Source organism: Poecilia mexicana, unplaced genomic scaffold (genome assembly GCF_051168715.1).
Source record: "Poecilia mexicana isolate PSO_F unplaced genomic scaffold, ASM5116871v1 scaffold_4, whole genome shotgun sequence".
Taxonomy (NCBI): Eukaryota; Metazoa; Chordata; class Actinopteri; order Cyprinodontiformes; family Poeciliidae; genus Poecilia; species Poecilia mexicana.
In genome coordinates this window covers 16,541,927-16,556,088 of record NW_028263373.1, presented here as the reverse complement: position 1 = coordinate 16,556,088, position 14,162 = coordinate 16,541,927, and the positions used below count along the sequence as shown (strand labels likewise).

The 14,162-nt window shown below is 37.6% G+C and overlaps 1 protein-coding gene across 1 annotated transcript in view; it reads right to left on the bottom strand.

Moving 5' to 3' along the window:
• rnf13 (ring finger protein 13) overlaps window positions 1–10,454 on the bottom strand; it is a 34,703-nt gene extending 24,249 nt beyond the window's left edge. Inside the window, exons 1-3 of the mRNA XM_015011313.2 lie at window positions 10,222–10,454; window positions 8,460–8,708; window positions 8,229–8,309 (exon numbers count right to left, since the gene is read on the bottom strand). Coding sequence (XP_014866799.1) covers window positions 8,229–8,309; window positions 8,460–8,573 — 195 coding nt within the window. The 5' untranslated portion in view covers window positions 8,574–8,708; window positions 10,222–10,454. The remainder of the gene's footprint in view (window positions 1–8,228; window positions 8,310–8,459; window positions 8,709–10,221) is intronic.
• Window positions 10,455–14,162: the final 3,708 nt, after the last annotated feature.

Below are 14,162 nucleotides of genomic sequence, written 5' to 3'. Positions count from 1 at the left end.
AGGAGAAAGAAAGAAATCTGGCCAAAACATGAAAGCACACACTTTTCAAACCAAACTACGAAAAACTACACATACGCAATATCGTTAGCTTGACGTCAATAATGCTATCGTTCACAGATTTTCCTGGAAAAATTCAGACTCTTGCATTTCACTATCACAGCTCCTCTCTGCAGCTTCCTGTTTTCGTCCCATTTGCAGCTACAGCTTTGAAGAGAGTGATGAGGAGATAGAGAGGAGATGAGAGAAGAGGGGGCTTTTTGGTGCGATGCCGTGATCAAGAACAAAAGGAGAAACAGCAGAGAGACAGGAATGAGAGAGTTCTGGAACGACGGGAGAGAAATAAGATAAAAATAGTTAAACTAAGTCAACAAAACAACTCTCTACAGTCTAAAGAGGAGTAAGGTGTTGTAAGCGAGAGGAGAATAGGGCATGGCCCAGTGTTAGGAACATTTAGAAACCTCAGCTTCGCTTATGCAAGTGTAACTAACACCAGAGGAAGACAGGAAGTGTGGATAGCAGCGGGGCTCTGCATCTACCTCTCTCTTAGAAAGCCGGGGCTTTCAAACCTGACAAAACAAACCGGGGAGTCAGCTCTTTCCCTCGCACGCATAAGGCCCGCGTCAGCTTGCAGCAAACCCATCTCCTCTGAGCACATCTGGCTGGATGCCACACTGACGTAGCAACGAGCAGCAGCTGAATAATGACCACAGTGATGCATCGCACTCGCACAGCCGTCTGCAAACCCGGGCAGGAGGATGAAAACTGCACCGTGTCGCTGTGGTTTAACTTGAGCAGAACTTGAGATATAGAGAGAGCACATTCTGCAGGAAATGGAGAAGAAGGAATGCGAGGAATCACCCAGTGCCTACAACAACACCACCTCCGGGTGCCTCCAGTGCAGCCGCCGCTTGCTGCTAAATGATGTCACTGTGCCACTGCCTTACATTCCTCCCCCAAACAAACCAAAAGCAAGAGTGCCCTCTGTTGAGGGAAAATAAATAGTGAGATGCACATGCAAACACTGCAGGATGCGGAGACGGCGTCAGGCTGAGAGACAGGAAACTAACGAGGAAGGAGGGGTCGTCCTGGAGACAGGCTGGGAGGAAGTTTCTACTTATTTTTCAGTAAAGATATAAACTTTAGATAAACACTGGGATAAGCACTGCACATTAATCCTAAAGAGGTAATTAGAGCCATGCAGCGTTGCTTAACAAAAAGCTCATGAAGTAAGCTTTCTACTGGAGCTTCTAATGAACAAATCAATGAATCTGAGAAGGCCAGAGTTTAAGGAGCAGATGAGTGAGGAATGCGTGACTCGTGACAGCACCGTGTCCAAGAGATGAATCATTAAACCATCCATGTCTAAAAAGGAGGAAAGAAAAGCATGACTATTTGAGAATGAAATGTTCAGCCGCAGTTTGAAAATGTTCTTATCTGAGATCAGATTTCTGCATGTTCTGCAGTGATCGAGTCATGAATCCGATCTTTAAGGGTTATTAACTGCAATTGTGCCTGTAAGATCTAGAGAGACGAGAACTGAGGAGCTGAACTCAAACGTCTCACTGCTATCAGCTGCAATGAAAAATAAATAGATAAATACAAGAATCTGAATTTTTAAGGCTTAACACAGTTCTGTGGATAAACGTTTAAACACAAACTTGAATTCTGTGATAACTCATTCTGTTTTAAAGAAAAAAAAAGAAAGAAAAAAAAGAAAGTCGTCTGAGTTTGGTCCACTTAAAGTTAAGCCAAAACAACAATTACAACAGGACTGTCACTCTTCTGCCGATGCCAGAGTCGTCGTGTGCATCACTAATAGATGTCCTGTCACCAGATTCTCCCTCCTGAACCTCGGATCTCTGCAGCTCCTCCACAGTCACCGAGGGCCTCTAACTGCTTCTCTGATTGATGCTCTTCTTGCTTACAAGGTTCGTCCATTTACGTAGACGGCCACGTCTTGCTTGGTTTGCAGTTATGTTGTTTTATATCCTAGTCCTGTTATAAACTTTTATGTAACTTTCTGCCTGACCTGTTTAGAGCTGCATCTAATGTTTACTTTAGCAATCAATTGATCTATCTATTATCCTGATAATTAATCATATAAACAAAGTTATTTAACCACTGAAGTTTTTTTATGCAATATTCAAAATACATTGCATGATGGAAATAAAAAAATTCTATTCATTTTTTAACATGAGTGTGTTGTCCTTTCAGACCCTTTTTTTGAGTCCAGTAAATCGATTACTAAATTATTTGACCATCGTTTCAATAATCGAGTCATTGTAATTAATTTGATTAATCATTTCAGCTCCAGACCATTTCTGTGTGTAAGTGTTTGGTTTCTGTTCACATTTGTTCTATTTTTTTAATGTATCTATCAACTCTAAAGAGGAAACTTAGAAAACTGGCTGCACTGGACTTTATTATTTAGAGACAGTAAAAGGAGCCGAATGTTAATGAATGCTAAAATATATATATATATATTTCATTTCTAAGAGACGTCACTCTGCAGTTGCAATGTGACAAAATGTAAAACGATTTACGTGATAGGAATGCTTTATGCCCACAACGCTGACAAACAGAGGGCATTTCATGTTGCTGCGTGGCTCCACAGGCGGGTGAGAGGAGGGGAGGATTTCTTCCAAATGATTTCACAGGGATTACATTTAATCCTGTCAGAGTGACGCTCCCTATCGGGCTTGTTTGGAGCTTTGCTGCTAGTTGGGAGACTAAAAACAATAGATTTGGTAGATTGCTGTAGGACTGACTGAGGCTTCCTGAGAGCAGGTTAAGAGCCAGAGCGACCTCAGGATCAGATTAGTGTTGATGTTGGGATCCAAAGCAGACTGCTGCGCACGCAGAGCTGCAGAGCTCGTCTTTAGACGGTCGTACAGACCGTGCATTTAGCCAACAATGATAATTATATGACTGCACAGTGTCTACATGACCAGGATGCTTCACGGACCACAAGCCCTCTTACTGAATACCTTTATAATTGGGAGGAAGCGAATCAATGTAATCTGAATCATGTTGTGTCTGGGTTATAGTCAGACATGGCTGGAGAATGAGGACATTTTTTTTTCTGGAAATCCCCTAAAGTAGGTAGAAAAACCCAGCAAAACCAGAAATAAGACTTGATCACATGACCGGGCCAGAACTGGACCCCCACATTCGCTACATGAGCCACTTAGTCAAACCACAGGAGCAAATGTTTTATTATGTAACTCATAGCAAAATTGTTTAAAACAGGAACAAACTAAACACTTCCCCCTGCTTTGGTTGGCACACAGATCCCGAGATTCACAAACCGTCTTCTCTAGAGACAATTTCGTGTTTCTGTTTACTGTAGCTCAGCTCTAAGCCAATTTGCCTCTTTGCCATTTTCATTTCATTGCCTCATAACCCCACGTTAATAATTTACGGTTCTACTAGTAAGCCAGGTTTATTTCTCTTGAAATAAATGGAAGTATTTTGATGAAAATGCTCAAAACTCACATATAATCCTGTTATTTCCATTTGATTGTGCCGCTGATCCCCATTTGGACAAGTTGAGTCTTATGAAAAGGGGAGAAGTTATGACTCCTGATCAACGCAAACACTTCAGATGAGTGATCGCATTCCAGTATGCATTATGTATTATTAGCATCACATAACCACATTTCCTTACAGTGAAATCAGAAACGTATGTAAAATGACTGGAAAGCACCAGCTGGGACAAAAAGGTTTCACTTTTTACATAAAAAAATAAAGTACAAAATGGTAAAAAAAATAAAAAATACTTCTTCGGCTGTAAACTGACCTATGCCCTAGTAGAAAGTATACCTGGGATGTTGATGCAGAGAACCAAGAAATTCCCTCCAGCTGCTTCAGCAGCTGGTGAGACCCACAAAAACAGGAACTGCTCCATCTGTGCTGGTTTCCAAATGTACAGGCCGACAATGGCAGCTGAACCTGTCGCTAACGTCCGCCATGTTTTCTCCAGCTAAAACACTTAAGACTACTAAATTACTGGGATTACACAAGCAAGCCAGACAACTATAACTTTTCTAATTTTCTCTCGTGGAAGACAGTCATATAAACTGGAAACACGGGTCTTTCACTGGCTCTCGATAACCTTGGATAAAAGCTAGAGTCAACCAATGCTTTTACATACAGTATAACAACAAATACAGGTTTGTTTGGCAGGTTTTCATGTAGTAACTTTATTGAATCATGACAGAATGATACTAAAAGTGTGTTTTTAAAAATGTTTCCACAAATATTAAAATCCCACATTGGAGTGAATGAGATATATTTAGCTGGACTTGGTGCAAAAATATGTTGTTTGGTTGTAAAGGTTGCAGACGTCTGTTGTAAACTGACAAAAAGCAGAACAGAAGAACTGGGAAATTGCAAAATAATGTCCCGCTTCTGTCCAACACCTGATTAATCGCAGCATGCAGCTGATGTGTCAAAAACATCTCCCAGCAAAAGCATGAAAGGGAGGGATTTCCAGGCTAGAGAAACTTTCCTGCGACAGTCAGTTCAGCTGGAGTACAAAGCTTGCTTAAGTGGGCAGAGGTGATCAGGTCATTTCTGTGCTTTTGCCAGGACAAGAAAAAGAGACGCGTGACTGCTGCGGGCGCAGAACGGCATTAATGACTCACAACTGACGAAACTGTTTAAGTGCTTCCATGGCTTGAACGTTTGACATTTCTCCCGGAATTGAAATGAATTCACTTATTTGCACACTTGAGCAGAAAGCTACAGAAAACCCAGGATGACCTTAGGGCTTTTTGAGATTTCACGCCTCAATTTAAATATAATTGAGCAAGAAATGCCATTAGTCCGTGAGCGGAACTGGCTGCCGGAATTGCAGTGTTTGTGAAAAAGTATTTTCTACCTCACGGATTTTTAGCTGTTTTAGTTTGTTTTTTGCCACACTCAGATGTTTACGGTGTGGCTACATCTGGCTTAAAACGAACAGCATTTTGGAAACATCACAATAACAATGATGAATTGGTATATCAAAGTAGACTGAGTAAAATGAACTATCTAATAAAAAAAACAGCCCAAATTTTTCCAGGTGAATGAGGCCTTCATGTTTGCTTTTACGCTGAGCCTTATCTAGAACGCCTGTAGAAATTGGGAACTTACACAAATCTGATGTTTCTCAAGGAAATATTTGCAACCTCTAAAATTGCAGAGTATTGTCTATGGTAAAGTTTTCAGCTTAAATTAAACTATTTCTAGAAAGAAAGTGAAACATTCACTTCATTTAAAAAAAACGTTTTGCATCTAAGGTTAATTATGCCAGCGGGCATAGTTAACAGAATTAAAGTTACCAATAAACCACTTTGATCTGGTGAATACACTTGGTGAGCGACACAGGCCTAGAGACGTCTGGAGCAGAGGCTGTGCCGACTGCAAACACAGAGTTGTACAACTGGAAACAGGAAGGGCTCTGTATACAGCCATCTTCCCTGTGGGGAATCATCAGGAAATAAGCAGGCTCGTGTCGTCTTGTGATGCCAAACGCTTCTCTGGAGACTAAAACAACTGCAAACTTACAGTATTATAATAAATGTTTAGCAGTTTTTAGTAAAGAAAGTAAATATCCAATACATTGCCTTAAAAAATGATTGACGGCCCGTGGGAGATTTTTCAGAGCTTGTCATATTACAAAAACTAATTCTTTGGTTTTTGCTGGGATTTAATATAATAGAGCAACAGACAAAGTAATGCATAACTGGAGGACAACAGTACGTTATGTGTAGGGGAGACTAATACTGCAAATCACCCTAAACCAGAAGTTTGAAACCTAACCTAAACATGAGCATTTGTTTTAGGGATGAACCAATATGAAAACACAGATTTTACAACTTTAGACAAATTTCCTCCATGATCAGAAAAATTAAAAAAAAAACTTTCCTTCTCGAAGTTGATTTCATTGGACAACAAAATGTTACTCCGTGCAGCTGTAAAAATCACAGACTGTGACAGCCTGCTGCCAAACGCAACCAGACAGAGACAAATATAGGCAGCAAATGAAGGGAGTAATTTTGGAAGCCCTCAGACACCTGAGCAGCGAGTGTGCGTGACACTGAAGCTTTCTGTCCCTCCGAACAGCAACATGAGGCCAGAGGTAAAGAAAAGAGATCGATGAAACGCAGAGATTAGATGTAAATTAAAACACAAAACGGAAAACAGAGAGACTAATCCTGTTATTACATAATACTAATATTCTCCCACACATAAACAAAGTGCATTGACTGTATGATAATCCCTTTTGTTTATCTGGGTTGATGTGAGTCAATTTCAAACTGATTGAAGTAAAAAAAAATAAAATAAAATCTCAATGAGCATTCTGGATCTGAGAAAGAAAACCTGGCAACAGGATGGTTATGTCATGCACTTTAGAAAACGGTGTTAACTCGTTTAAGCTTCTTCAGATGTTCAATCTATTTATAATTGAAAGCACAGAGAGAAATGAGCTGTTGACTGGGAGCAGATGACTTTTTGACAATATTTCTTCTTAAAAGCTGCCAGTCTGTACTGACAACAACATTTTACAGAGTGTAAGCTGTTACTGGAGAGAAAATTAGATATGTTAAAATTGAAAATGTGGACAGCCTTTACAGATCTCAATGTATGTAATTATATTTTTTTTAAAGGGGATGCACCCAGAGACTGATTTTTCTTTTTTTATGCTAGCTATGCTAACCTCACCAGTCCTTAATATGAGATGCTAAAGAAAGTTTGTAAAATCCATCAGCAAATAATTTTGTCTTTGTGTTAAAATACAAAATAAACGACTGCTCTCTAGTATAGACAGACTTTTGTTTTAATCTTCCCTTATTTTATACCTTTAATTCTTGGAATAGATAGATTAAAGCTGTATAAAAATTGCAGATCAAAATATCAGCCACAAAATCCCTATGAGTGCATCTGCATTTACAATTATCCATCTGATCATAAATATTTTCTCCACTTCACAGGTAATGAATCCAATAAAACAGTATACTTGGGGGGAAAAAAATGTGACAACGCAAGACTTTCGAATTCAAAATCATACCTTGGTGTCACTGCTAAAATTATAGTTTTCAACACACATGATGACGATAAACATTGCACACACTAATTTGACAAAGTGTTACAAACTGTGATTGTCCAAACACCAACAAACACAAAACAAGGCATTACATATTTCTCCATCGACTTGTCTATTTGAATGAAAAGCCTTTTTGTGCAACATCAACAAGTTCTTGCCTGTGGGAATCACTAACAATGGCCAGCTTAGATAGCAGACATGAATCACCCCCTCTGTTTGGGATCTCTGTGGATCAACTTCTGAGGGCTGCTAATTATGGGATACAAAGAGATCCCAGCAACAAAAACAACTGAGCAACAACACATTGAAATTAAATAGTTTTAACTTTTTAATGAAGCTTTGTTGAAGAGAATCTGAAGGCTTCTACACTTTCTCAAATGTCACCATGGAAATTTCACAAAATCTTTAAAGATTTACATTCGGAAGATACCCAGTAACGCTGTTACTGTATTGAGTTTGCCTGAGTTTAAACGTTGGAGACTTTGAAACCTTCAGAAAAGCATTAAGGTGAAAAAAATAAATAAATCAATAAGCAACCACATGTCCAGACACAACATTCTAGATTTTTCCATCTGTTTTTGTAACATTCAGTATTTCTAAACGTAAAACCCTTAACTTTGTCAGATTTTTATCTACAGCTTCCACAAATCATGAAACAAAACAACACTGAATTATGAATCTAGTTTGTACGTGTGGTAAAGAGTTAATTCATGGCTTTTGAGGAACCTCAGTAGTTATTTATCTGACACTTTTGTGGCTAAAAACCCTGTTTTTAGGGGTTTTTAGGATTTTTTTATTAACCCTGTTTTGTTTTCCAGATTAGGAAGATGAAAAAAAAAACAACAAAAAAAACTGTGAATTGGTCCTTTTGTGATTTTGAATGTGTTATTCTGTCAGATACTCAAACATCCCAACAATAACTGACTTGGACCAAAACCTGAGTTTCGATGTGGTGAATAAAAGACAAACAATATTACCTGAATACAGATCAGTTCAAAAAGATCAACTTATTTATTTATTTTACCTGCATCTATTAATCTGGGCAGATTCAGTTAATGTTCCTAATTTTACACATGGTAAATAAAAAGTACAAAAACTCAGAACTGATAAGAACAACCGCTGACCCTCAAACACTCACTTTAAGTCCATCGCTGGGGAGCCGGTAGCCGAACCGAGCAGGCATGTCGTCGAAGGTTTCGGTTTTGTTATCAAATGAGTACTGAAATAAAGCAAAAATAAATTCAGTATTTAAACGCAACTGCAGCACAATGTCAAAGTCCTAAAAACACAACAATAAATGAGTTCTTCTAATCGAATCAAAAATAATGTCAATTTGTATGGTGTTTTTTGTGTGTCTTGTATTCCTTACAGCAGTGATGTCGGCCTCCACTGGCAGCAGGTTGAGGAAGGCGAAAAGCTGGACGGTGAAAATGGTGTAAACTTGCGTGGCGGAGAGCATCAGCATTCCCAGAGACAGCAGCATCTTGGCATCACCTTACAATCCCCAGCTTCTATGCCACTCGCTCATTAACATACAAAACCAGAAGCACATATACGCAATCGGCCACGCAGACTGGCCCGCAGCAGGGCTCCCTGACGCCAACTGCGGTCGTCACACCTAAAAAAGATAGAAAACACAGCGATATTTGTGTAACTAGAGTCAGACTGTGTTGGCTGCTGCAGCTTCCCGTCTGTGTCAGGTGACCTGCCTAATGGGAGCTTGGATGTCTGGAAGCAGCGCTAACGGTGCAGCTGAAATAGTAGGTATTAAAAATGTTGGCATTCCAAGGGAAGCACTACATCCATAAATGTGAATAATATATTTTCTGTGAGTTTTATCTATGTATAACTAACCACAAATGTAAGAAAAACATGTTGCAAACCAAACTGTTAAAAGAATCACATAAAAAGCAGAGAGAGAATGCTAGCAGTAGCATCTTTAGCAAGCTTTTCTGGATGAAAACATCATATGAAAAAGGAAAATTTTAATTTCCTGAATGTGGATTTTCTTTTTCTTTTTTTTAAATTGGAAAACCTAATGCCAACTATTTAAAATATTATTACAATTCTAATGATTTTTTTAATTATTCCAAGCCTGAACTCTATCATCTTATAATCATATGTCAAAGAAACACATGAAAAATCATTTCCGTTATGTTTAGTACATATGATTATCGAGTCTGCTGCTGACATTTTAGTTTCAACTCCTTGATTGGCATTCCCTGTTTCCCCTGCACATTCCCATCAAAAGCAGCTTTTTATTTGTTCTTACAGACTGTTGTATTGAAATGTATTGATGATACCTAATATCTAAAATATAAACTATCTGTTTTTATATTCCTGTTACCATAGATTATCGTTGAAGTTTTAGTTTGAGAAAACCACGTTTGATTTATATTAAATAAACCTAAATATACACTTGTAAAATGCTATAACTGTCTTCGTGTATTTAGATATTTACCTTCTTTTCTTCATATCTTCCAGATAAAATATGTTTCCACATATGATTCATATGAAAATGTTCCCATGATAGGTACTTGTTTGAAAATCTGTGGCCATAATTCACTGTCTTAAATTTTGCCACAAAATATTGTCACCACAATCCAAGTACGTTGTGAACTAAAAACAACATCAGGTTCTGATTCAAGAACACAGTATAATCATATTTGCTGTAACATAATATGACACACTTTTTCAAAGTGGAGGGCAAACTATGTGAGACCACGGGTGAGTTTTTTCCCCCCATCATAATAGGGAAATGAGGACAACATCTTTCATAAGAGGAGGGGTCAGATGATGACTGAACATCAAGTGATAGTGATCACATTTTCCGATGAGAAACGATGAGATCATGATATGATTACTAAAAGCCAAGAGGGGAAACTGCAAATGACAAAACATGGTCATAAATAAGTCTAAACTACCATTAAACTAAATCGGACATTAATAATTACACGCGTAACGGTGCAATGCAATTAATGCAATCACAATAACGCTAAGCATTACATGTTCAGGACAGTACTTGTGCAAGAATCAATGTTGACCCTCTTAAATTGTTGATGACAGCGACCAAAACAGAGCAATTTAGCATAAGGCTAGCACAAGAAGCTAGCCTCCTTCTGGGTGTTTACCTCTTTTTCTGCACGTATCTTTGCTTTTTTCCAGAAACTACCAGCTGTCAGCGGCATTGCCCTCCATTACTGCGCATCGCGTTAAGGAACAAACCCAAAAGTGATGACAGCGGATGTTATACATTCCGTTTGGACGAGGGGTCGATGACTATGACCATGAACGTTACAGTTTAATCCTCACCGTTAGCTTCTTTTTCCTTCTCATGTGAGAGCAACAACTTCCGCCCCCTGCGGCGATCCACCCTCAGCCTCTGATTGGACGAAAGTCCCGTCAGTCATCTAATCCCGGAAGAGACTAAGGACATAAACAGATCCACGTGACAGGCTAGCAACCATAGACATGAACATGGACGTGAATGCGTATTAATGTCTATGCTAGCAACCATTCGCTGCCTTTTGCAGTCTCATGAGCTGAGTGTGAGGTCGATATTTGGCCATTAGCAGACCTGATCGTTGTAATAATTTATTTATTTTAGATAAAAGCAAGAATTGCTTAATAATTTCACATACTGTCAGCGCTTACAGTACAACAACAAGAGTAAAAGATGACCCAGTGAACAGTGAGTTTTAATTATTGAGCGATATTTTAAATATTGAAAATAAGATGCAACTTCGTTATTTGGCTAAATTAAATTACATTAAATTGTTAGTATTCAGTACAATAACAATAACCTGGGGTGAATAAGGACATCATTGATAAGTTAGGTATGTTTCTATCTTGGATTATCCTCTACTTACCAAAACCAAAGATAACAGCTCCAACATAACCTAACCTCAGACACGTGGAGAGCAATAAGGATTGATCCCCAGAAGGTACACACCAGGTTGCTGCCGGTTTTCTTAAATTCAAAGACCTTAAAATGCTGCACAGATTTTGAATAGTAGTAGGTCATAAATTACACCGAATTACATAAATCTGGACATCACTTTTCCAGTTTTTTTTACTATAACTTTTCAAAGTGTATTTTAGATATATCCAATGGATAGATATATTCATTTGGTTTGTTTGCTGAAATGAGGTTCAATATTCTTTCAGACTCACTTCACCCTAAATAAAATACATTGTGCCTCTATTGACCTTCAAAGTTCACTTAATTATTTAATAGTAATTTTAAAAATCCAAAAAAATTCCACTTCAGAACATTATGAGCAATCTATGTTAGTGTGTCACATCAAACTCCAATAAAATATATTGATGTCTATATTTATAATGCAACAAAATGTAAAGATAGAAAGAAAGAAAGAAGTAAAATGTATGAATACTTTAACCAAGGCACTTAATATAATCCCTTCAGCAAATATTTTATCTGCCCTTGAGTTAGGAATGGGCGAAACAGACTTAAAATATTGTCATATTTTGTTGTGTGTATTGCAATGGTGACATGACAATCTAAAAAGTATTTTGAAATGTATAATTTCTATCAGGAGTTTTTGTTAAAGAAATAATAGCATTCAAAAATATTCCTTTACTGCCACCATGTGTTGTAATTCTGTTATTTTTCTGAAATATGCTAGTTATAGCCCAGTTTCACCAGACACATTTCAGAAAGGGTCACTTCTGTCAAATATTTTGCCAATTTTCATGGAGATCATCAGGTTCTACAGGTCAGTATCACTGGGTCAGGCCTCATTATACCTTGTGAAACTGAATCTAAACATTTGGTTATTCAGTTATTTAATGCGTTTCACATATAGAATCGCATTAAATAACTGTTTGCTTTGAGTAACTTTTTTCCTCCTTACTAAAGAAATTTAATTGTTTTTAAATTGCATTTTACATTAACAAAGTTATCTTATCTAAAATTAAAACAAGCAAAAACAGAAGAAATCTGTAAAGAAGTAAATATTTTTCTCATTTTTTCATTTTAGTCATTTTCATGGCTAAAATGAAAAAGAAGCACAGCAAGCTTAGGGCCTTAAGAAATTAATTTACAGCTTTGATTTCGCCAACACAGAATACAATAAACACACATGGACTGCTGCAGAAAGAAAGAAAGAAAGAATTCACATCACTCAAACCTTCAAAACAATGATGGATTAGATCTTTTTGTGTCTGAAGAAAAGGCTGGTGTGGAACTGTTGGGGGTGTGAGCCACATTTCCGATGAGACTCGCTCATACAAGTTAACCTTCAGTCTTGTGATCGCTGTCTCTGCTAACATGTTAACTCCTGGAAAATCACTGAAATAATAACAAAGCAACATTTATACACAGTGAAGATAGAGGAGGAAATTATTAATACTGTACAGAATTTGTATACAGGGTTCGTCAGATTACTCTTAATAATACTGGACTTCTGTGTGTGTGTGTGTGTGTGTGTGTGTGTGTGTGAGTGTGTGTGTGTGTGCGTGCGCGTGCGCGTGTGTGTGCGCGCGCGCGCGTGTGTGTGTGTGGGTGTGTGCGCGCGTGTGTGTGTGTGGGTGTGTGTGTGTGTGTGTGTGTGTGTATGTGCGTGTGTGCGCGCGCGCGCGTGTGTGTGTGTGTGTGTGTGTGTAATAGTTCCTCGTAAGGATGAATCATTGAACTTGGTCACAAGGTAAGGTGTCATGTGCAGGAAAGTGTTATTACTGCTTTAAGATAAAAAAAAAAAAAAAAAAGCTCTTCAGGTTCAGGTATATAGTTGATGGCCATATGAAGCTTCAGTTTGGGCAAAATGTCCTGTTGTAAGTCACAAACACCTTGTTTGTGATGAACAGAAATGCAGATGTTTTCACTTTATCTCTGTGTGCTACAAAAACACTTCAAAGCCTTTTCATTGCAAATCAGAGAAATCCTGGGATGTTATGGGTATAATTTGGGAGTGTTCTCATTGCTAGGAACATGCAGATTCCATATAGTTTTCATTTAAAGATCAGGTCAAATATTTTTATTCCTGTAAAACTCACATCATTGCTCACGCTGGTTTGGATGGATGAAGTAGGCTGACACTATCTTCTGGAATGTCGCTAACCTTAACCCTGCAGAAAAATTGTGGACACTGCAATAAAATCAGTTAATTTAATGAGCTTTATTTCTGATTAAAAGTAGTACTCAGCCAGAATTATACCAGAACAGTGTTGATGACTGAAAAAGTGTGTTTTTTTTCTACAACTTTACAAATTTGTCCAAATATTAGTTGGGGTATATACGTGACATTGTATATTTATTTTTCATTCAGATTTAACTAACAACTTTGGTTGAAGAAGCTGAGTATAGACAGTTGTCAAAAAAAGAATCCAATTATGAATCCAAGGCTTCCAGGATTGCAAAACAACATAGTCTTTAATATCTGAACTGCTGAAACACCATAAAAGACATGAAGGATACTCTGCTAAATATGACATATTTTCTGATTATATATGCACCATTGTTTGTGTGCATAAAAAATAATATGAAAAACAATAATAAGAAACTAGTTTTTATTAAATGTTGACCAAACATGTAAATTTCTGTAGTAGATGTAGCTTACCTCAATGAAATTCAATGACTTATAAATGTCCTTTTGAACAAGTGGTGTTATTACTTGCCACTATGCAAAACAACAAGGGTGTAAAGGCAAGTTGATGGTAAAGAGATGGATAGTATTGCAAGACTATCAAGCACCACAGTTCAATAAATAAATAAATCATTACTTAAATAAATATTTGTATATGACATACTTAAATTACTCACTCTTTTGAATTTAAATGAATAATTAAAAGCATCTATAGTTTCTAAGCCTCAAAATTAATTTTAGAATATAAGCATCTGCAACGAATTTTAAGTCATTTTGAAGGGCATTTTTAAATTAAAGCCAGTTTCTAAAATATCTCTCTCCTGCATTAGAATGCTTGTGTTTGTTGCATGTACTTTTATAAACACAAGAAAGTTATGTTTTGATATGAAATTCCATATGTGGCCAGCAGAGGGCGTCGTGGTCCGCAGTTCGGAAACCTCGCGATGTTTTGAGCCGAACCACCCGCT